Consider the following 23,290-nt stretch of genomic DNA (forward strand, 5'->3'; position numbering starts at 1 on the left):
ATTTATAAATCAAATGCAAATCATTTCAGAATTACCTACCCTCTGATACAGACCAGATAATACTGAGGAGTAGAATGGAGCATCTTGTAAAGAAAATAGTCTAGGTTTACTTTCCCCTGTTCAGTGAAATGGATATTAAAGATACTCCCCATCAATACACACAACAGTCTCAAAAAAGTTTGAAATAGCAAGTACTGGTATATATATGAGTTGCGTCAAGCGAAAAGGAACCTTCGGGGCAATATTTTTAAAACTGGGTTTTTATTTTTTTCTGAAAACACACATCTTCCTGATTATTTTGATACCAAAGTTTACCTTGAACGTTACACCTAACCCATAGTAATACTGATTTGGAATGCATGCATTGATCCTGAGATAACGTCATAAATCATTTGATAACGTTATACATGTATAACGTCAATATCGTTGGAACGTCATTGTAAAGAAAACAAAGACTTAAATATTCAATGCAAATGAATTTTATCAAATGTAATCAAAGAATATACCAATGGTTGCCATTTTAATGACTACATAAACAATGCTAAGTTGATTTCTGAAATAGTGATCAATTATGGACAAGAAAAACGAATATAGCAAATTATCAACAACAAATTTCACCACCATCACTCTTCAACACACACACACACACACACACACACACACATATATATATATATATATATATATACTAGCGGAAAAAAGAAACTGCATTATTTAATTTATGAAAAAAAATAACAATGAACAAATTTTATTTTTTGTAATACTGTTAACAAATGTATTCGTTACAACATTTCATAATCCATTAATGTCAGCGTCGTATAACGTCAATTTCAGCACACTCGAAATTTTCAACACTACACACGACCGCTCCTCGCGATAAATTAAAGACTAGACTTTTTGACATCATAGACAGTTGCTTCTTCAACAAAAACGGAAATATTCATATCTAGTGATCAGTCATTCAAAAACTTACTTTGTTAAACACCACTCTGATTCCACGCACAAGTACTCCGAAGTTGAAATAAAAAATATGCTAGAGTTCCTCATTGACAATATCTTCGTGGTCTTTGGTGATCAAGTCTTCCAACAGTCTGTTGAAATTCCCATGGGCACGAATTGTGCTCCTTTGTTAGCTGACCTGGTTCTATATTCATATGAAGCAGAATTTATTCAAAACCCTCTACGCGAGAAGAAAAACTCTCGCTGTGGCCTTCAATTCGACATTTAGATATATCGATGACGTTTTGTCTATTAACAATAATAGCTTTCATTCATATGTCGATTTGATATATCCCTGTGAGCTCGAAATAAAGGACACCACAGAGTCGTCCACTTCTGCTTCATACTTAGATATTTTATTGAAAGTAGACATTAACGGCAAACTGACAACTCAACTGTATGAGAAACGAGATGAATTCAGCTTCTCCGTCGTCAACTTCCCATATTTATGTAGCAATATTCCATTATCACCTGCATATGGTGTTTATATATCTCAACTGATTCGATATGCAAGAGCTTGTTCTGCGCATAGTCAGTTTTTAAATCGAGGAAAGCTACTGACAAACAAGTTGTTGGTACAGGGGTTTCAACAGTCTCGATTGAAGTCAGCATTTCGCAAATTCTATGGTCGTTATAACGATCTAGTTCGTCAATACAACCTCGCATTGGGTTAAATGCTGTCTGACGTGTTTCATACCGATTGTTAAGCCGTTCTTGGCACACTGATTTTGACTGTGGATAACTCCGTTTACCTGATCAAGATATAAGGCTCACGGCGGGTGTGACCGGTCAACAGGGGATGCTTACTCCTCCTAGGCACCTGATCCCACCTCTGGTGTGTCCAGGGGTCCGTGTTTGCCCAACTATCTATTTTGTATTGCTTATAGGAGTTATGAGATTGATCACTGTTCGTTATCTTCACCTTGCATATATATATATATATATATATATATATATATATATATATATTCACAGCATATTAAGCAAACTGAAGTGCAATTAAATTGTTTGTACTGATCATCAGTCAGATCTCTGTATATCCTCTCATGTTTAGTTTAAATTCATAAAAAGGTCCCCTAACAAAAGTAAAAAAAAAATTAAACTTCATTATTAGTGTGAATAGCATATTGGTCCATACACATGATTAAGTGCAATTTCCTGATCAGGTGAATCTGAGAGTTATTAAGGAGAATCCATCTACTGCCCATGGAGCACTGGAAATTCTCAAGTACCTACACAAGTATGTGCCAATTGGACAAGACAGAAATCCTTACCAACTTCTGTAGCATGGTGATCAGCTGAGTGTGGAATGGATGGTTGAGGCAAAATTATCCATGGCTTTCAGTGAAGATGCAGAAGATCAACTCACTGGTCTTGTCCCGCGCCCTCAGGGGTTTCACAAAAGGTGCATCATCCTGCAGGATTTCATAAACATGTTCTTCAGTAGCAGCACTGTGGGTGACAACGGCTCTTTATGCCATATAAAAAGAAGTTCATTTTTCGAACTGTTGAGAAAAAATATCTGATTGTGTTAATTCAGTAGTGGACTTTTTAATTTTGTGACTAAATGTTGTGTGTGCTTGATAATATGCAAACTACTAAATATCAACAACATCGATGAGTTGTCAAATAGTATACCTGATGATGACAAAGAGAGGCAAGATATGTTTGTAGGTCTGTGCAATCAGTTGGTTCAACTGTCTTGGCCCCTGATAGACACATATTCAATCCAGAATATTGTAGTCGATATAATCACCTATTGGGACAACAATAAGATATTGGAGGATACGTTGCCCTATCACGAGGAGTCAGAATCAGTGTGCCAAGAACGGCCTAACAATCGTCATGAAAGACGTCAGATGGCATTTCACCCAATGATAGGTTATGTTGGCAAACTAGATCTTTATAACGACCGTAGAATTTGCGAACTGCTGACTTTAAACGAGACTGTTGAAACCCCTGTACCATCAACTTGTTTGTCAGTAGCCTGTCTTGATTTAAAAACATGAAGATGAAAATTACATTGCTACCAACTCCTTTCTTTACAAAATTAAAATTTCAGACAATAATTTGTGTACATTTTGTAATTGTGAAGCAGAAACAATAGTTCACATATTCTATGATTGTGTATATGTCAACTTATTTGGGAATGATTTTGAGTGACGGTTCGATGCAATTGAAAATGGTTATAAAATTTCAAGAAGAATAGTCTTACTTGGTAATACAGAAGGAAGCTGTTTAGAAAATGTTCTTTTATTAGTATCAAAAAAGTTTATATATTATTCCAGATCACAAGCCAAAATTTTCTGAGGCAGTGCATTTATTTAAGTACTACAGAAAAATGGAAAAATAATGTGAAAATGTGTTTGGATGCAAATCCAAAATATTTAGTAAATGGTCAATATATGATATTGTTTATAACAAGTGATGAAAAACCAAAGCTGTATAGGTTATATTTGTTATCATTACTTTTAGTATCATTTTGTTGATATGTATATTTTCAATACCTTTAAATTATGCCTAGCTGTCAAATACTAGTTCATGTAGAAAGTTTTTGTATGGAAGATATTGTATGCATGTGTGTGTGATTTTGTGTGTGAGATCATCTATGTAGATGTAATTGTAAATGTCTAAAAATAAAGCATGAAAATATATCTAAGTATGAAGCAGAAGAGGACGACTCTGTGTTGTCTTTTATTTCGAGTTCACTGGGATATATTGAATCGACATATGAATGAATTATTATTGTTAATAGATAATACATCGTCGATACATCTACATGTAAAGGTCGAATTGAAGGCCACAGGAAGAGATTTTTCTTCTCGCGTAGAAGTGTTTGAATAAATTCTGTTTCATAGGGATATAAAAACAGGTCAGCTAACAAAGGTGCACAATTCGTGACCATGGGAATTCCAACAGACTGTTGGAAGACCTGATAACGAAAGACCACGAAAATATTGTCATTGAGGAACTCCAGCATATTTTTAATTTCAACTTCAGAGCACGTGTGTGGAATCAGAATGGCGTTTAACAAAGTAATATTTTAGATGACTGATCACTAGATAGGAATATTTGCGTTTTCCATTTTTGTTGAAGAAGTAACTGTCTAGGAAGTCAAAAAGTCTAGTCTTTAAGTTATCGTGAGTGTGAGGGAATATATACAACACAAAGGGGTAATTGTTTTAACAAGGGAGAGACATATTGCTACTGCTTGAAGATTTGTTTTCAAATTTATTTCACTATGAATGTAGTTGTTATGGACTGCTATTGAAGAACCACCAGAGGCTCTGTCTGTTTGAGCATAAGGGTTATACATAGTATGGTTTTCGAAATTTATCTTATCTGTGTCTTTCAGATGTGTTTCTTGTAAGCATAAGGCTACCGAGTTGTGGTTCTGAATGAGTAATGATAGTTCATTGAAATTTACTCTAAAACGTCGTCAATTTTATTGAAAAAATTATGGATGATTTAAGATTTTTAGCCGAGTTGCAACGAAGTTGAATTCGGCTATTGGTTTGATGATGCGGGCGGGCGGGCGTCAACAATTGGTTTCCGGATGATAACTCGAAAAGTTTACAATCTAATCAAATGAAACTTTGATTTATTGTTGGGTACCAGGTAAGGAAGACCCCTATTGATTTTGGAGAAAAATTGCAAAGGTCAAGGTCACAGTAACCGAATATAGAATGAAAATTTCAGTTTCCGGATGAGAACTCAGAAAGTTTAAATCCGAATCAAATGAAACTTTGATATATTGTTGGCTACCAGATAAGAAAGAACCCTATTGATGTCGGAGAACAAAGGTCAAGGTCACAGTGACCGAATATAGAATGAAAATTTCAGAAATATTTGGTTTCCGGATGATAACTCAGAAAGTTTAAATCCGAATCAAATGATACTTAAAGATATTGTTATGTACCAGGTAAAGAAGACCCCTATTGATTTTGGAGAAAATGGGTCAAGGTCACAGTGACCGAAAATATATTTAAAATTTTAAAAAAAATAGTTTCCGGAGAATAACTTGAAATTTTTTAATTTGAATCAAATGAAACTTGGTTATATTGTTGGATACCAGCAAAGCAAGGCCCCTATTGATTTTGGAGAAAAAAGGTCAAAGGTCAAGGTCAGTGACCAAAAATAGATTGAAAACTTCAGACAAATATGGTTTCTGGACAGTAACTTGAAAAGTTTAAAACTGAAATTAGTTCTTCACAATTATAAATATGCCACATCATTCCTGACTTTACAATGTATCCCATGCAACTCGGATTATGCACCCCTGGGTGCATATATTGATTTTTTCATGTTTTACCGGGGATATTCTTCCTGTATTCTTTTTTGGAGAAAGGCTCCGGACTCGTGATATGGAGTGTGATGGAGTACCTCCATTTTCTCCAAAACCCTAAATTTGTTGTGGACAGCGACGGGATCTTTCGCCACCTTGGGCACCCGATCGCTTTACTGTTTTGATTTATTTTTTCATGGAGATGCGTCACGTCTCCCAGACGATTTTGGGGGTATCTGCAGCCACAGGCTTTGCAGACATCGGAGCTACACCAACTGCAGAAGTCGCAGCTACAACTCAGCTTCGGACCCCGAAGACGCAAGTGTTGAATTTACTTTACTTTTGTCCTTAGATGACAAAGAAACTGTTGTTGCTACAGACGTATGTAGGAACATACTTAGTATCATTCTCACAGACTTGTGTTGAAATATCCTTCGTTGGAGATCAATCTAATTAAAATTTGATCCGCTCACGTATATCGCTCAATATACGTGAGCGGATCCAAGGATATAATTTTAATTAGATTGGTTGAGGGTGATTTTGAAACTATTGCATACGATGGCAGCTTTGGTTTAAGAACACTGTACATGTTATTAAGGTTTATGGCCTCGTGGTTTGTTATTCATTTTTCAGCTTTAACTTTCTGTATTTCCTTTTCTTTAATGCAGAAGGGGCCTCCGTGGCCGAGTGGTTAGAGCATGGCCTCTCACCGTTGATCGGCGCGGGTTCGAATCCCGCTCGCGCCGGTAAGTTAGAAAGTTTCCAAGTTTACTTTCGGAAGGTTCTCTCACTGGGCGCCACCAGATAACTGAAAAATTGTTGAGTCTTTTATCCAGATCGGAGGACATTGCTTAGAGGAAGCCATGTGGTCACCTTTGCAGTTTTTGAATCTTTGTTCTTTGGGGCAAATGTTTCCATCGTGCCCCTCTTCACCATACCTGAAGCAGGCTTCGGAGCCTTTACAATTTGTTTGGCCATGGCCAAATCGCTGACATTTAAAGCAACGCAGTGGATTTGGCACGAACATTTCTATTTTCATTTGGTAAAACCCGACTCTGATATTTGTTGGAAGTATTGGCATTCCAAAAGTTAATAAATAGGTAATTGTTGTTTCAATGTTCTAATTCCGTTTTATTATAAACCTTTTGACATTGACCACTCCCAGGGGTTTCAATTCTTTTTGGATATCCTGTTCAGGTTGAGGACAGACCAGTCTAGCTAAAATGCAAACCCAACTTGTATTCCTCCGAGAGGAAGCCTGTCACTAAATTTCAGGGCTTTATCTGTATCCGCAATGGGGGAAAAGCCCGGAAAACTGTCTGACCTATTTTAGCTCGAAAGTACATGTAAGTTGGAGACCAACCAATCCAACTTGTATTCCTCCGAGAGGAAGCCTGTAACTAAGTTTCAGGGCAATATTTGTATCTATAATGAGAAAAAGTCCGGAAAACTGTTTGATCTAATGTAAGTCACGGACGGAGGGCCAATCCAGCTGAAATGCAAACTGAAACTGCATTACTCCGATAGGAAGCTTTTGGGTAAATTTCAGGGCAATATCTGTATATGTAAAGAAGAAAGTCCGAAAAACTGTTTGACCTAATTATAACCCTAAACTTGGTCAGGGTGCACCAATCCAGCTGAAATGCAAACTCACTCTTACGCTTTTTGAGGGAGAAATTGTGAGCAAATTTCAAAGTCGTGCATACATCTGTTACGGAAAAAAGTCCGAAAAACATGACCTCAGACGGATTGAGGGACAGCTAGAAAGACGCACGGACAGCGCCATAATATATGTTCCGTCTAATGAGTCCCGTGGGGATCCGGGTTAAAATAGGTCCTCCGTACCCCTTATTTGTCGTAAGAGGCGACTAAATGGGGCGGTCCTTCGGATGAGACGGCAAAAACCGAGGTCCCGTGTCACAGCAGGTGTGGCACGATAAAGATACCTCCCTGCTCAATGGCCATAAGCGCCGAGCATAGGCCGAAATTTTGCAGCCCTTCACCGGCAATGATGACGTCTCCATATGAGTGAAATATTCTCGAGAGGGACGTTAAACAATATTCAGTCAATTAATCCGTCTAATGACGGGTGTATAAAGACCAATAAAAACATTTAACCAATTTTGTAATAATTTATGTTTGAAAAATCTGCCGACTGGAAATGGGCTGCACGTGGAAGCTCAACAAACTTTAGATCCTGTATGTCCCTACATACCAGCATCTTTAAAAGACCGGTCGTTTTCTGCATATACAAAATGTATTACATGTATCATCAGTTTCAGATTGGTGTATCTCGAAAACTGTGTTTAGTATTACGAAAACACTTATTTAAAGACGTTTTACTATTGTTTCATATGAAAGGTGAAGATAACGAACAGCGATCAATCTCATATGTGAGGTGAAGTCCGTAAGCTATAATAGAATCTTACTTGATTAATAAATATTAATAATTAATTAAAAACCTACTTTCGTTTTCGATAACTACCCTGAAACAGCAAAAATAAGAGTACAGTGGCGGATCTAATTCAGTTTTTTGTTTTTTTTTAATGAAAACTTAAGATAATACGATGCAAAGTAGATCAGTGGTTTGGATTTTACAGAAGAAAGAAGTTTTGTTAATTGTCGAGTAAAAAATGTTTGTTTTTTCGATCCGTGATTTTTAGTCTTGAATCAGCCTTATGGAAACTTCCAGAACGAAGCGCACAGAATGGGGCAACATCATAGAAGCTTGAGTCACACATTCTCGGGCCTTTGTCGGCAAGCCGAGAAGTTGCGATTGGTTTAAAACAGGATCAGCATAAGATTGTGTGGGTGTTTAGTGTCAGTTATATTTATAATAGTTTTGAATAGGCCTATATTTATCATTTATGAAGGTTTATAATTATATTACATGTACTTACAATCCAATGAAGGACACCCCACCCCCCACCCGAGACCAACGATCTGACCTGACACATCGATAAAAAAAAATTAATACACTGTACGGTATTAATCTGATATTTTCAGTGTTCTTATTTTTTCCTGTGATTATAGATCACTATTACGACTTTTTGCAATAAATTATTAACAGTTACTGATCTTTACAAACACATGGATAAACACAAGATTTCAAGTTCAAGTTTTTATTTTGGTTTAACATGTTTTGTGATGACACATATCTTGAAAGTAAATAATATGTCAAAAACTGTCCAATATGTCAGATATCGAATGGTCCGGGACTGTTCTGGGAAGTTTGCGCCTTATACCTCTAACTTAAAATTTCATACAATTCACCGAAATTGGGTGCACACTACCTAACAATGTCCAAGAAATCAGGCCACTGTGTACAATATTTCTTCTGTCTGTTTGTCATTCATATAGTGCATTATGTTTTCGATTATTGCGTTTGACGAGAAGAATCGACGTGTATTCATAATAGTGCCTGTCACATTGGACATTCACAATGCTGAGTTTCAAATTTTAAAATTATAAACGACCGTTCATTTTGTTTTCGGTCAACTATTCGGCATGATGGATTACAATAGCATTCGTAAAGTCATTATCTAATTTTTAATACGGACAGAGATCATTATGTTAGAGGCGAGATCAAAAGATCGATGTCAGATGAAAATCTAAATTCAAGTAGTTTGGGGGAGGGGAATAAAATCTTCCTTAAGTTTCTGTCATTCGACATTGATTACACTGATGTGGAAAAAGACAAGCGACTGTTGAAAACCATATAATATTACATTTTAATGAACATTTAATAGTTTTAATGCACATATGTACACTTACATTTAGAAATAAACATTAAAAAGGTATCCAGGGTGTTGTTTATACCGGTAGTCATATGCTTGTACTTGTTAATCACTTGGTTTCAATATTCATCATATTTAGTTTTAAAGGGGGGGGGGGTCTTATTGAAAACTGTGAATTTAGTTTTTTCTCAGACATTGAAATTTTGATCTCGCCCCTAATACAGAATGAACATTTAATTTGCAGCTCCGAGTGACTTCCTATAATGCAAAGTGAAGATAACGAACAGTGATCAATCTCATAACTCCTATAAGCAATACAAAACAGAGAGTTGGGCAAACACGGACCCCTGGACACACCAGAGGTGGGATCAGGTACCTAGGAGGAGTAAGCATTCCCTGTCGAGCGGTCACACCCGCCATGAGCCCTATATCAACTTCAGAGTATTATGAAGTTTTATTTACTGTATATATCAATGAACATAACATATCTAATGCACGCAATTATTAAAATATGTTCTTAAATTCATTTGAATTAAAGATATAGTTCATTAAATTCATGTGCGCAACAATTCAAACACACATTAAAGAAGATACAATATTATGTAATTGTGATTTCCAGCGTTTACACGGGGTTTCATCTAGTTGTAATAATATGAACACGGTCGGATTCCATTTAATGTTTCAGTATGAAATGTAATTTGATATGTTCAACACTTCTGGGGCGGATACAGAAAATATTCATAAAGGGAATGTTGCGACCCAAGTTTAGTACCCTTTTCGCTCTATACCCCCTCTAGATCCGCTACTGTTCTTGGATTGAAATTTGAGAACTTTATACAATAGAAGTCCTCAAGCACCTACATAATTATGTATATGCGTGTTAATCCAGTAGGATTGTCTTGAAACCTTTCATATTCTGCTCAACATTACCCGTGATTGATCCAGTTGTACAAATTAAAATCGAACACTAGTGAACGAGGTTCACAAATATCACGTTTCGTTTATTTGGATGGGACAATGCATTGTGCATACACAAAAAATGATGATCCTACTTTACACAGAATGAGAGCGCGATTAGTGGTTTACATGCAAATATAATTATCATGTTTCAACCTCAACTTTCAAGACCGGAATAGGAAATACCCTGTGCGAACTGTGTATATATAGTTATGTGAAATAGATAATCGTTTCTACACGGTACACTGATGTTTCCTAATATTATACACATGTGATAAGGGACTAGAATGCGTATACACGAGGAAATGTACATACATAGGACATAGTATGGTCTGCTGCTATAACTCGTAATATTTACTGGCATCTGTAATTCCACGAAACAAATCCACAACTTATTTCATCAAAAACAAAATTGTGGAATTCACGAAAATCAGTAATTCCATGACAATTATTGATACTATTTTTAAAGATTTAGACTAGGGGTGTGCTCTATATCAAGTTTGGGATACGTGATTCGTACCTGTCTATTTCAATATCATATTCATCGTAAAATTCGAAGAACGTTAACAAAAATGGATTTTTGCCATATAAATTTACTGCCATGTGTAAGAAATCTTCAGACGTTAACGCCTACTTTCTGACGACATCCCGGCTATTATCGTACACCTCGTTGTTCTCAACAACAACAGGTAAATCGATAAACCAAAATTTCAAATTTGGACAGCAATTGATATGTTCCGTAACAATTTTCTTGAAATGAATTTTGACCCTCTGAACTGGTTTCCTTCTTGTGATGAAAGTTTTGATTGGCCTTCTCGTCGTTTTATATATCGGTGCTTTCCTAATTTCTGTTTGCTTGACGACGCCAACCACGGGTTTGTCGTACGAAGGAGAAGGGTCTAAGATAACATCTTTGTATGTTCTCATGGGAACGTCTACGACTTCCTGGTTGCGTACCTCTTCCCAAATTATCTTCTCCTCGCGGACAATTTCGTAATCAGTGTAAGTCTCTGGGACTTCGATAACCTTTGTTTCCCCTGGACAGACATCTCTGGGTTGTCGGTACCAAAGTTTTGGACAGCCTGTTATTTTTCGAAAACATTTACAATCTCCAAATATTCCTTCGGGTCCCACAGTCTTTTCGGTCAGTGACTGTTTTGCTATCACTGAAAAAGAAGAATTTTCAATTTGATAACATACAAAACATTTAAATTGAACGTTGTTACTGTAAATTCCTCAATATACGCGAGCAATGTATTATGATTTAGCGAGAAGCACTACTTGTGAAAGAGAATTGCCCGCTTTCATGTCTAAATTGCTGAAATACATGCGCAAAAGACAAAAAATAAGTAAATGAATAAAGAAAAATAAAATAAAAAATTCAGTCTACTCGCGAATTCATGTTCTCGCAATCTGATGTTCACATGACATTTCGCGATATTAAGTACTTGTGTAAAATCCATAAGGAATCATAGCATTCATTACATACGAACACAGCCTTTTAGCTGAATTCAGGGGTTATCTCTCTTTATATTTAAACAAGAGGCCTACAAGCCTGATCGGTCACCTGAGTATTAGTTCAAAGTATCACTAGTCCTAAGGGCTATGAAATCTAAAAACATTTCCTGTTCTGAATATCTACGCTAAATTCTAATATTCAGCAAAAGTATAAAACAAGAGGTGTTTTTAAAACTCCAATGCCCTCAAAAGTGCATACCGGTACACTGGTGAAAGGCTTTACATAATATAATAGGTGTATTAACATTAAACGATATGACTAATTTGAACCCATCCTAGAGTCAAAACCCTGGGGTTGCGAAATTTACCATGTTTTGTACATCTTTTTCTGATATTCTTAAATATGCATGTAAATTGTATTCAGTATCAGCAAACTTAAGTCCACCAAATCATTATGATAATTTTGGCACCAGCCTGTAACCAAACCCTTACGCCCCTAGGATTATAAATTGACAATTTTGATGAAGGACTACCTACTCCTTCTAGATTATCCATTTAGTTTCAATTTAGTATCAATAGCATTAAAGCAGATATCATTGATACGTGTGTGTTTTCACATACATGTATACACTATATGTACCAAGAATGGCCCCACCCTGGAGTCGGAACCTCTACCCCGTGATCCTAAAAGTTACAATTTTGGAAGAGGCCTTCCTACTCTGTATAACTATCCATCTAGTTTTCCTTAAAGATATACAGGTGTAGAGGAGAAGATTTTTGAAAATTTGTCATTTTGGCAGTTGTTGTCCCACCCTTATGGCGCCAACATCGTTGCAGGAGTCCTGAAATTTACCATTTATGTCCCCCTCCCAACGATGCTTCATACCCAATTTGAAAGGAAATTGGAATGGTAGTTATCAAGAAGTTAAAAAAAATTCTATTGTTCAAACATTTAATACCTGACCATTTTGGCCCCACCCTGATACCAAAACTCCAACCCCTGGGATCATAAAGTTTAATAATAAATTTTGATAAAGGCCTACCTGTTTTTCCTAAATATTCATTAGCTTAGATTTAGTATCAATAGCACTAAAGAAAATGTTATATAAGTGTTTTACACTTAACACTATATACTAAATTTGTCCCCGCCCTGAGGTCAGAACTCTTGCCCCGGGGATCATAAAATTTACTATTTTGGTAGAGGCCTTCCTATTCTACATCACTATGCATTTAGTTTTTCTTACACATGTGCAGTTGTAGAGAAGGTTTATGAACATTGGTCAATTTTTGCCCCGCCCCTAAGGTCCCAGGGGTGCAGGAGTCCTGAAATTTTAATCCATGTCCCAAAGATGCTTCACACCAAATTTGTAAAGAATTGGAATATAAGCTATCAAGAAGTTAGAAATGTTCAGTTGTTAACGCTCGACGGACGACAACCAATTGCAATGAAAAAAGAGGTCGTTAGTTCCATCCTCATGTGACATCATAGGTTTTTACAAAATGATTATTTAATTAAACTTTGCGCATGGTAGAAATATATTTTGGGAGGAATTTTATTCACTGAATAGGATAATGAATTTTGATAAACTATTGACACTGAATAAATAATCAACTACATCCATGTATTTATTATTTTAAAAAATGACAATAATTCCTATGTTGGTATTTTCTCTACTGTATGTCTATTATACAATGATTTTCCTGATATTCACAATTAATTGATATAGTACTTCGTTACTAGCTTGAAAATACGGATGTATATTTAATTGCTGTTATAAAATTTAAAAATTCATTTCAAAATCAAGGATTATCTCCCTCACGCACAGCTCCTATCCTTCGACGAATTCGACTCCACTTTTTTGGCACACTGTTGTTCCCTATAATAGCTCTAAAACTTCATTGTTATTTCGGATTTCAAACATTTCGGTTGACCATCACTGAAGAGACATTATTTGTCGAAATGCGCATCTGGTGCATCAAAATTGGTACCGTATAAGTTTTACATATTAATAAAGTAGCAGTTTTTTTTTTAAAAAAACTGTTAACATTAAAAGTTAGTAATCTTCAGAAGTTTTTATGTATTTTAATTATTTTTAAAAATGAAATTGTGGGATTTTCGTATGGTGACATATGCTTCCTTTTAACGTCTGACATCTTCAAAAAGGTAGCAACATACATATTTTCTTTGGTTATTGATTAGATTGAACTATATTAAGTGGGGAATTAATATTGATAATTCACATGATGATGGGGCTACCTTAATATATCGATCAAATCAAGTAAGAGAAATAATTGTGCGTTTGATAACGTTAAATATTAAGGTAGCTACACCCTGGTTGAAAGTGGAAAAACTATCATTTTCCACTCAATATAGTTTTATATAATTAATAACTAAAGAAAATGATGCCTCATTTCTTAAGATTTCAGACATACAAAAACAGAATATAGATCAACATCAGAAAATCACACATTTTCTTTAAACAGAATTTTAAAAAAAATAGGTAAAAACTTGATGAAATGACTTTTTAATGTCAACAGTAATTGTGGATATTAGGGAAATCATTGTATGGTAGACATACAGTAGAAGAAATTGCCCTTGACAACATTTTTTTTATTATAAATAATTGATTATCAATGGAAAATAATTTTAAAAAATTCACTAGTAATAGTTTACCCAATTTTATGTTTTATCCAGTGAATAAAATTTCTCTGAATGATATATTTTTATCAAGCGCAAAGTTTAATTTAATAAAGATTTTTGCAAAACCCTATGACACCACACGAGGGTCGATCTACCTAAAGTAGTTAAACAACTCTTAATATAACAAAATCCTCATATTTGATATACCTTATCACATTTTCCCTCCAATAATGTGTCTTAGAACACATGCAACCAAATAAGAAACCAAATTTCACACACAAAAATTATCTCATCATTTATTAAGCTATTTGCTAAAACACATCATACTAGGTTATAACATGATAAAACCAACATATATTCACTTGTTATGAACATTTCTTAAATTAAAAAAAATACAAAGGAACACATAAATAATCTGATGTTTAAGATGCTCATGACCTTAAGAATAAATCACAAAATATCTCATTTCTAATCCCGCTCGCGCCGGTAAGTGAGAAAGTTTCCCAGTTTACTTTCGGAAGGTCGGTGGTCTCTTCCCAGGTACATTAATATTGTATCTGGGTTCTCTCTTCCGCCAATAAAAACTGGGCGCCACCCTGAAAAATTGTTGAGTGTGGCGGAAAACATCAATCAATCAATCAGTCATTTCTGGATTTTTCTCTCATTTTGATTGTTTAGGTACCCTTTTCAATTGAAGAATATTTAAAATGCGTAATATACCCAAGTTAACAACAATACATGGGTTACATGTATTATATAATTGTCCACAGATATTTTGCATAGAATTTATGAAATAGAAGAAAGTATGCCAATGAAGAGACGACAGTAAGAGAATTGGACCCTTGACATGCAACGATCATATTGTTGTATACCAATATACATTCACAGGAATAATTTAGAGGAGAAGCGGGGTTCTTGAGATAAATCGCTCCCCTGAGCAACTTCTTCCCCCCTTCAATTCCAATAATGGCCCATCCTGGCTTCAAGGGTCATGATGCGAGTAAACCTGAACCCACACTACATGGGGATGCTTGCATGATAACTACAAATTATATATTTACACTTCTCAGATGAAGGTTTCCAAGAAATTAAATACTATATATCCCAATATAAAAAATGATAATCGTGGTGTGGCCCCGACCCCAGAGGTGAATGTGTGAAGAAACTTGAATGAGGATTGTACTCCTGTGGTTCTTGAGAGGAATATCTTTCTAGAATTTTATTATATATTCCTGCGTAACCCTGTTGTGGTCGCGATGGACATGCTGTGAGCAAAATAAAATACACTACATTGTGTACATGCATATTAAGGTAACCCCACCCTCGTGTCACCTATCAATGTTAATGGTGATTTTTGTTAAACAGCATAAAAAAAGAATACAGAAAAACTGGTTGATATGAAATTTTTAAAACAAGAGGCCCATAGGCCTTATCGGTCACATAACTACACATATGTAGTTAAAAGTATCACTAGACCTAAGGGCTATGACATCTAGAGAAAATGTCCTATCCTGTATGTCTAGGATTAATTCTAATATTCAACAATGGTATGAAACAAGATATGTTCTTAGAATTGAAATGCATCCAAAAGTGCCTATACTGATGAAAGACTTTAATATAATATATATAACATTAACACGATATGACTAATTTGGAACCGTCCTATAGTTGCGAAATTCACAATTCTGGTACATCCATTTCTTAAATATTCATTTAGTTTTATACCGAATTAGCAAACGTAAAGAAGTCTTTCAGATGATAAAGACAATAATCACTATAATAATTTTGGCCCCACCCTGGAACGATATCCTTAGTCTTGGGATAATGAAATTTACAATTTCGGAAAAGGACTACCTACCCCATCTAAATATCTATATAGTTTCAATTTAATATCAATAGCATTACAAGAAAATATGTTGTAAATGTTTTACACATATACACTATATATACCAAGTTTGGCACCGTCCTGCAGTCAGAACCTCTACTCCGGGGATCTTGAAATTTACAATTTTGGTAGAGGCCTCTCTGCTCTGCATGACTATGCATCAAGTTTTTCTTACAGGCGTGCGGTTGTAGAGAAGATTTTTTAAAATTAGTTAATTTAGTATAAGTGAAAAATTATCGAATGGACGTAGAATAGATAAGACGGCGTAATTCCTATATTAACGATAAACCTCTGATAACAATTTTATGCATTTATCTGCATTTCTTTCCAAATTTAAAACGATTATAATCTTCATATTATGTCCCTAGCATTTTAGCTTCCTGGACAAAAATTCAATCTGCTATACAGGTTGGCTCCTAGCGTAACTTTTGACAAATCTGCAGTCATTTCAAAGTTGAAATACATCATTCATATATCTTTTTAAATCATATTAGAAAGGAATAAGATGATTTGGGGTGAGAAACTTTTGTCACCAAAATGACTTTTTTGAACTTAAAAACCTTTTTAATTCTGAACCATGATTAAATTGCTAGAATGCGTTGAAAATGAAGACAAAATAAATCTAATACAAAACAAAAACGACCTCCTATCGAATTTCATGAAAATTATGTAAAACATTACCGCAATGAATTATTCACTTTCAAACTATGGTGTTTCGATCATTCTTTCTACATGTACATGCATATAGAGAAAAGGAATTCTAATGTCAAAATTACAACATGGATTAATATTAATATGTCAGTGATGAATTTTATAATTGTAAAGTTGATTTAGTCATTTTGGTAACGATGGGGAAACATGTATTTAACAGCTAATGCCCTTTTAAAACAGAGCTGCTGACTCTCTCTCTCTCTCTCTCTCTCTCTCAAAACAGAAATGGAGTTGTCTTTCTTTTTACCTACATGTGCATTACATATAACTGAAGGATGATCTCTCGAGAATTGTTCACTCAAATGGATAACCTTATCAGCGCTGAACATATCAATTTAAATAAGAGGTATCATATAATATAACAACAGCAGCTTACATAAGCAAGAATTACGTAATGGAAATTGCAATATATACATGCTTTAAAGGTTCACTGGAGGACGAGAGGATTGATTCAGTGCATGGTTGTGGAGAAAACTTTTCACCGTACGTGACAAGTCTGTCAGAAACTTGATGCATGACCTAATGACCGGATACAATGTTAGCCTGATATATTCTTTATCAAATATCAGATTTCATAGTTGCACAAGTATTTTTGTAGAATGAAATACCGGTAGTTTTCCTGACAAAACAAACTGACATACAGTAATGTATCTACAACTCGTCTAAATCGTAGGCAAGCGTTTTGATTTATAGCATCCTAATTGGAAAATGACATGGAACAGTGATATTTAGACACAGTTGTCTCCCTTTCTGAAGACGATAAGAGGCAAACTTATCTTAACGCGAACAATGTTATTAAGCGGTAGAGAAACTAGACAACACGGTCAAAACAAAACATTGCCATAAATAAACCTTGTAGTCTCACTTCGACTAACTTACAGGTGGAAAATAATATATCATTGTCCATATCATCAACCTGTAGGATCGTTTGTCATTTACATCTGTGTCATGTTTGAATTTCTACATGTACTGCCTGCATTTAAATGGATAGTAAACACTAATGAAATTGTAGTGTTGTTGTTTTGCATTAGCACACAGACAACACAACACTATGTATGATACATGTACTGTACAGGCCTCATTTGGACCCCTACATGTACAAGCACAAATTAAGAAATCATGTAAAATATGAGCGAGTTAAGATGTACTATTCAATTCTTGTAAGAGAAAACCTTGATCATACCCGCAGCAATATTTTGCGCCACTTCATGTAAACTGATTTCTGAAAATGGGCTATTCATCATACGTATTCTCTGTTTTTTAAATGCTTGATTTTATTTCAAAAACACTGAGCAACTTTGTGAACAAACTATTTTTTGTACCAACGACTTGTCTTTGAATGATACATGTACAAACATGTACATGTCACTGATGTGGTAGCAATAAAAATATGTTGTCCACAAAAGTCGTTCTACATTTCCGAAAAAAGAGGTGGAGGTGTATGGCGTCACACCCTTACCTTGGATCAAAAGTACTTAGTTGTGCATGCACAAAAAAGGAAAAAAAGATAACTAAGGGGCAATAATATGTTATATTATATATATAAACATGAACAATGATAAAATATCATTAGTTGATCACTTTTTTTCAGTTTTAAAGTATTGTTGGAAATCCTTTTCAGTTATTTCATTGTTATTGAAAACCCATCAGAATCTCTGATACACAATTTTACAAATCGCATTCACGTGGTTGATATAAAATTAAAAATACTCACTGCACATCCGCATTTCTGTAAGTAAAAAAGAAGCATTAAGTAAACATAGTGTGGTACAGTGTAATGATCACAAAACAGACAAGTACATGTACAATTTCTGATTTTTATGAATTGAATCACCAAATTGAATATTCAGTGTATAATTTATAAGTACATCATATAAAGGTTTTTTTCCCCCATAGAAGTGGGTGGAAAAAATGGAGTATTCATTTATGAATTTCCTTTATGAAAATACAGTAGGGTGTGATTTGCGAAGCTTCAAGCCGACATACTTTTCATGAAGTACCACGGTGCGTCCTCAAAAGTATGTGGGCGTGTAGCGTCGCAGGTATATTAAGAAATGAAGTTTTTTATATTTATATTCTACTTTCAATTCTGTCGGAAATCCCAGCAGTTAAAATAGACGTACTATATTTATCAAGATTCATACGCGCATTGTTCACAACTGCAACGCATTCATCAGGAAATATCTATCATTATACAATTTGGAAAAATATCAAAAACAAAAACATTGGAAATGTATATCTTAAACTTTATTGATAATCCAAGTATCGTTAATTTCATTACTGAAATGTAATTGATACCAGACCTCCAACCCTCGGGTTAGAATGCACGGACAAGCTACACTGTAGATGTATGCCAAGGAAATCCTTTTTTTTCAAATTCTTACGAGTTAATGAATCGTTGAAGTTTCCAAAACGGACGTCTTGTAGTGTTTTATCACGTGTTTGGTGATCCGATCATAATGAAGTGGTGGAAACTTAATCGAACTTGTACCAAGTGCTAGAATCTTAACTGAGCCTATTATTTGTCGATGTAATTTTGGTTTTATTTTCTTAGCTGTTCAATCTGTGTCTCAATATGTTTCCAGATATAGATACATTACTACATTTGCGGAAGATTTGCTTCAAGTAAGAATACCATTGTGTTATTCATATTCCAAATTCAAACGCATATATATTGTTTATGATTTTTAGTGTAGAATTTGCACATCAATTTAAAATGCTTGTCTTTACGAAAAATCACATTTTAGAAAGAATTGTTGACAATTATCAAAACCGTTTAATTTGAAAAAGCTTCGCTAGTGGGAAAAAAACAACAACAAAGCTTTGATAACATGTCTTTCTAAAGTAATAATAATAAAGTAAAACAGGTAAAACCGAAGATCAGGTGCTAATTAACGAGCATGTCATAAACAATGCAGTGCGGTTTTATTAATTTTAAAGTTGCACTGTTGATTGTTGCATTGTACGCTAATGGTATTAATACTCTTTCGGTGCGTGCGACAAGACGGTCGTCAATAATCAAGACGTCCTTTGAGGTAAAGTAGAACAATTTCATGATTTATAAACCACTTTACATAATGACTTTTCACTAGGTGTTAAAATACATCTAATTTGTAAAGCAAAGGGATAATGATAAAGATTTACAAGCAGGTGTTTAGAATGGTTACTGTGGTATCCAGTATTTGATGGAACGGTGTTCGAAATAAATTTCTTGTTAACAATCAATTGTCGTTCACCCCTTCCTCGTGTCATTTGGGTGCTGATTTTGATATTGATTGGACTGCAACATGAGTGGGATCAAGGAATGAGTTGATTGATCAGAATGGATCTTCCGGACCGACCGAAAGGGAATACCTCGGTAGCAGTAACATGGAGTGTTTATTCTTATGATCTTTGATATTTCTTAACCTGTGTAATATAGGTCTCTGCTCCACGCGTTGGCACGAATTTTCCATGACAGTCAAAAACTTCAAATTTCATCGGAGATTTGACAATGCTTTAAAATTTAAAAAAGTCCATATTTTTTTCCCGTATGCCAAATCATAGAACATGTTAAAAGAACCTGTTGCTTTCGAAAACAAATGAAAATCCTTGCAAACCTTCTAATAAAGCTTGTAATTTACTGAGGTGAAGTAGATGTACCTAGACTCTGAAACAAAGCAATACAATACAAGACAAAACTTCACACAAAGGGTCTCTCATAACCTAAAAGTAAAATAAATATACTATATCCAAAAATATAGTCTTGTCGCAAAGTTTTCACTATTGTTTTACTGCACTTTACATGTATCATGGTACTAACTTATGTAACTTAAAGTATTAATTTTTTTTTTTACTATAATGGAAAGTATGAATCAAAGTTTCGATACATAAAATCAAAGTTTATAATTTATTGAAATTTTTACTGTAACAAGATATATTATTAAAATAACACTAAATGTATTTAAAATACCAACAAAAATGTTTCCTCATATAATTAAAAGCATTTAAGCTTTTTCTGTATCATACATAATTTATTTTACTATGGTTAACATTAATTAATTAGTTACTAGAGTAAACCAATGTATCATTTTTTCCTATCGTATATAAATCAAAGGTTTTACTACAGTTAATGATAGCGTATTGTAGTTTGGTTTTTGTGAGGGTCAAAAACCCGGGCTGCTCACCTGGCCCCGATAACTTTACGATACCCTAAGTAAAAGAAATAGTTTGTCTTTCGAACTGTCGATCTTGTGTGAGCCAAAGTTTCCGACGACGATATAAAATTGGAATTTGCCATCAACTGAAAAGTGATGAAACTCTCTTGGGACGGCCAGAGGATAATTTTATCCTAGCCATTAAATTCTATGGTCAATAAGTATTTGCATGTATATAATAGTCATTATATCCATGAATTTTTGGATACACTACGATAAATATAAGCAACGCAATGTTTCATGAAGATTCGTTAATGTAGTTTCGCAGTAGTTCAGAGAGAAAAGACTGGCGTTTGAAAAAGTTCATGAGTGTACCCAGAATAGTCCAGTACGGGAAATTAAGTTTTGAAATGATGGTTATATTGGTTCAATGACCGGGTCATACATCTGAGAGAGGTCCATGTAAATTACAGTTTTTCCTAAATATATTATCCAAATCAGAACGTAAAAGTTTGATAAAAGATGTTTTTGGTGCAAGTATTTTAAGCATTTGTGGTTTTAGTACATCTTTTAGAGGTGATTTTGGTTGGTCAACATGGATATCGATATACGGAAAGATAAAAAAAAAAAAAAAAAAAAAAACCTACCAAAACCTTACTTGAAACTTCGGTCCAGAGTGATAAGAGTATTGGAGAATTACACCATTTTGATTATTATTGAGGTTAAAGATGGGGTTTCCTTAAGTACAGACTGTGTACAAACATGACTACGCGTGTGTCATTTAACTTTAAAGGCACAACTGCATGTAAATTGAAGAATAAAATAATGATTCTCTGCAATCAAGACATATTTCTCATGTACTGGTCTCAGCATATCAAGCGATGTATAATTTGCTATAGAAATCATTTGCATACTATTTGACCGATTCTGTAGAGACATTTATTGCAAAAATAATTGTATGAAAATATGAAGAAAACATTGTTAACAAAGCGAAGAAGACGTTTTAAGGTAACTGTCCCATGTGTGGTCATGTAGGGCAGCGATGAACACCTTGTTCGAATGATATTTTTTCTCGACACTTCCTTTCGTCTGATATAAATAAATATTATCATGCTTCAATTTTTATCAGTTACGTGACTTGTCCTGGACTATGGTAGAAAACAATTAACAGATAATATATAGCATTCTTATAATCAATCTCAGAACTGTTTATGTTATGTTAAACAAAAAAGGTACGCACACAAACAGTAGAATTCAGACAGTCGTCTCCATTTGTTATTACGTTCTTTGAGAAAAACAAATTGACAATGACATTAAACGTACTACTGATTTTTATTTGCGTTGCAATAGTAGAGATTTTTCTTGGCTTTACATACGCATAGGATTGTTACTCGCACAGATTTTCGAATTTAAGCTAGGAACAGGGCAAAAACAAAGACAATTTCAAAACTCAATAACAATAGAATATTTTCATGCAGTTAAACTTCCCAAAGGAAATGTCTTTCTATCCTTCTGCAGATAAAGCTGATACTTACCATAATGCATTGTCACAGCATGTACTGAACAAATTAAACTTACACATCCATAACATATTAGAATGATATTAACGACAAACATGTTTTCGCTCGGGCCGTCCGTGATTGCCTGTCGAGTCTCTTCATTAAGTTAACTTATATATAATCGCTGTCGTTACTACAGACACAATCGTCATGACAGATTTAATGAGGCTTATACCAGGGGTCCGCATTCATAGACAATTGAATTCTCTGCAACTTCCGTATTGTCAATCTGAACAATAATCTCTCGCGCAGTGTAGTGATGCATGACGGGAGGTGTCGGCTGCTGGTTAAACAGGCTCCCCGGGTTCTCTTTGCGGTTACCCGTATGACAGTAGTGGAACCATCAGGCCTGCGGTAAGCAACTTTTATTACTAGGAAGACCACATTTTTGTTGTTTACTAATGTTTTTTATGGAGAGTTTGCTAAATTATGCCCATTTGTGTCTTTTAAGTACGACTTTTATCAATGTTGATATAATTTCACCTACATATGGGATTCTTTTCATGACGAACCACATTACTCATATTCCTACAAAGACATATGGAAATGACATGACCGAACATGTATTATTAACAGTCCATCATAACTGGACATGGCATGTAATGTATGATGGTAAGGTCATTAGCTACAGAGAAAGAAAAAATGGCATATGTACCTGTATGTATATTCGTAACCCATCCACAGCCAACAATTTCATACACGTGGGTGTTTATGAAACTCAATATTTCCCAAACCAAATATTCTAAATTTTTGTCAAAAATATAATCAAAAATCTTTATATAAAGCTTACGCTTCGACCAATATGATTTTTTCCCCCAAGACCCCATATATGTCTACATCAATAATAATAATACCCTTCCGTTCGCAGGGGTTAAATGTTTCAATTACCATTCACTTTTTACGGTTACATTACAGTATATGT

At 34.7% G+C, this 23,290-nt stretch overlaps 1 protein-coding gene across 2 annotated transcripts; it reads right to left on the reverse strand.

Moving 5' to 3' along the window:
* Positions 1–9,994: 9,994 nt before the first annotated feature.
* LOC125663798 (uncharacterized shell protein 2-like) lies at positions 9,995–22,591 on the reverse strand. Of its 2 annotated transcripts, XM_048896166.2 has the most exons (3): positions 22,345–22,492; positions 18,388–18,402; positions 9,995–11,144 (listed from the first exon to the last, which is right to left on the reverse strand). In XM_048896166.2, the coding sequence occupies exons 1-3, from the start codon at positions 22,424–22,426 to the stop codon at positions 10,609–10,611; spliced, it is 633 nt and encodes a 210-aa protein (XP_048752123.1). In that variant the 5' UTR covers positions 22,427–22,492; the 3' UTR covers positions 9,995–10,608. The 2 variants fall into 2 exon arrangements, with proteins under 2 accessions (XP_048752123.1, XP_056009106.1); XM_056153131.1 differs by lacking the exon at positions 18,388–18,402 and having other exon boundaries at positions 22,341–22,591.
* Between the last annotated feature and the right edge of the window lie 699 nt (positions 22,592–23,290).

The sequence above is a fragment of the Ostrea edulis genome, chromosome 1 (assembly GCF_947568905.1).
Source record: "Ostrea edulis chromosome 1, xbOstEdul1.1, whole genome shotgun sequence".
Classification (NCBI taxonomy): domain Eukaryota; kingdom Metazoa; phylum Mollusca; class Bivalvia; order Ostreida; family Ostreidae; genus Ostrea; species Ostrea edulis.

Bases quoted from the DNA above. Each gene is read 5' to 3' on its own strand.
- LOC125663798 (XM_048896166.2), bottom strand. From the start codon at position 22,426: ATGTTTGTCGTTAATATCATTCTAATATGTTATGGATGTGTAAGTTTA.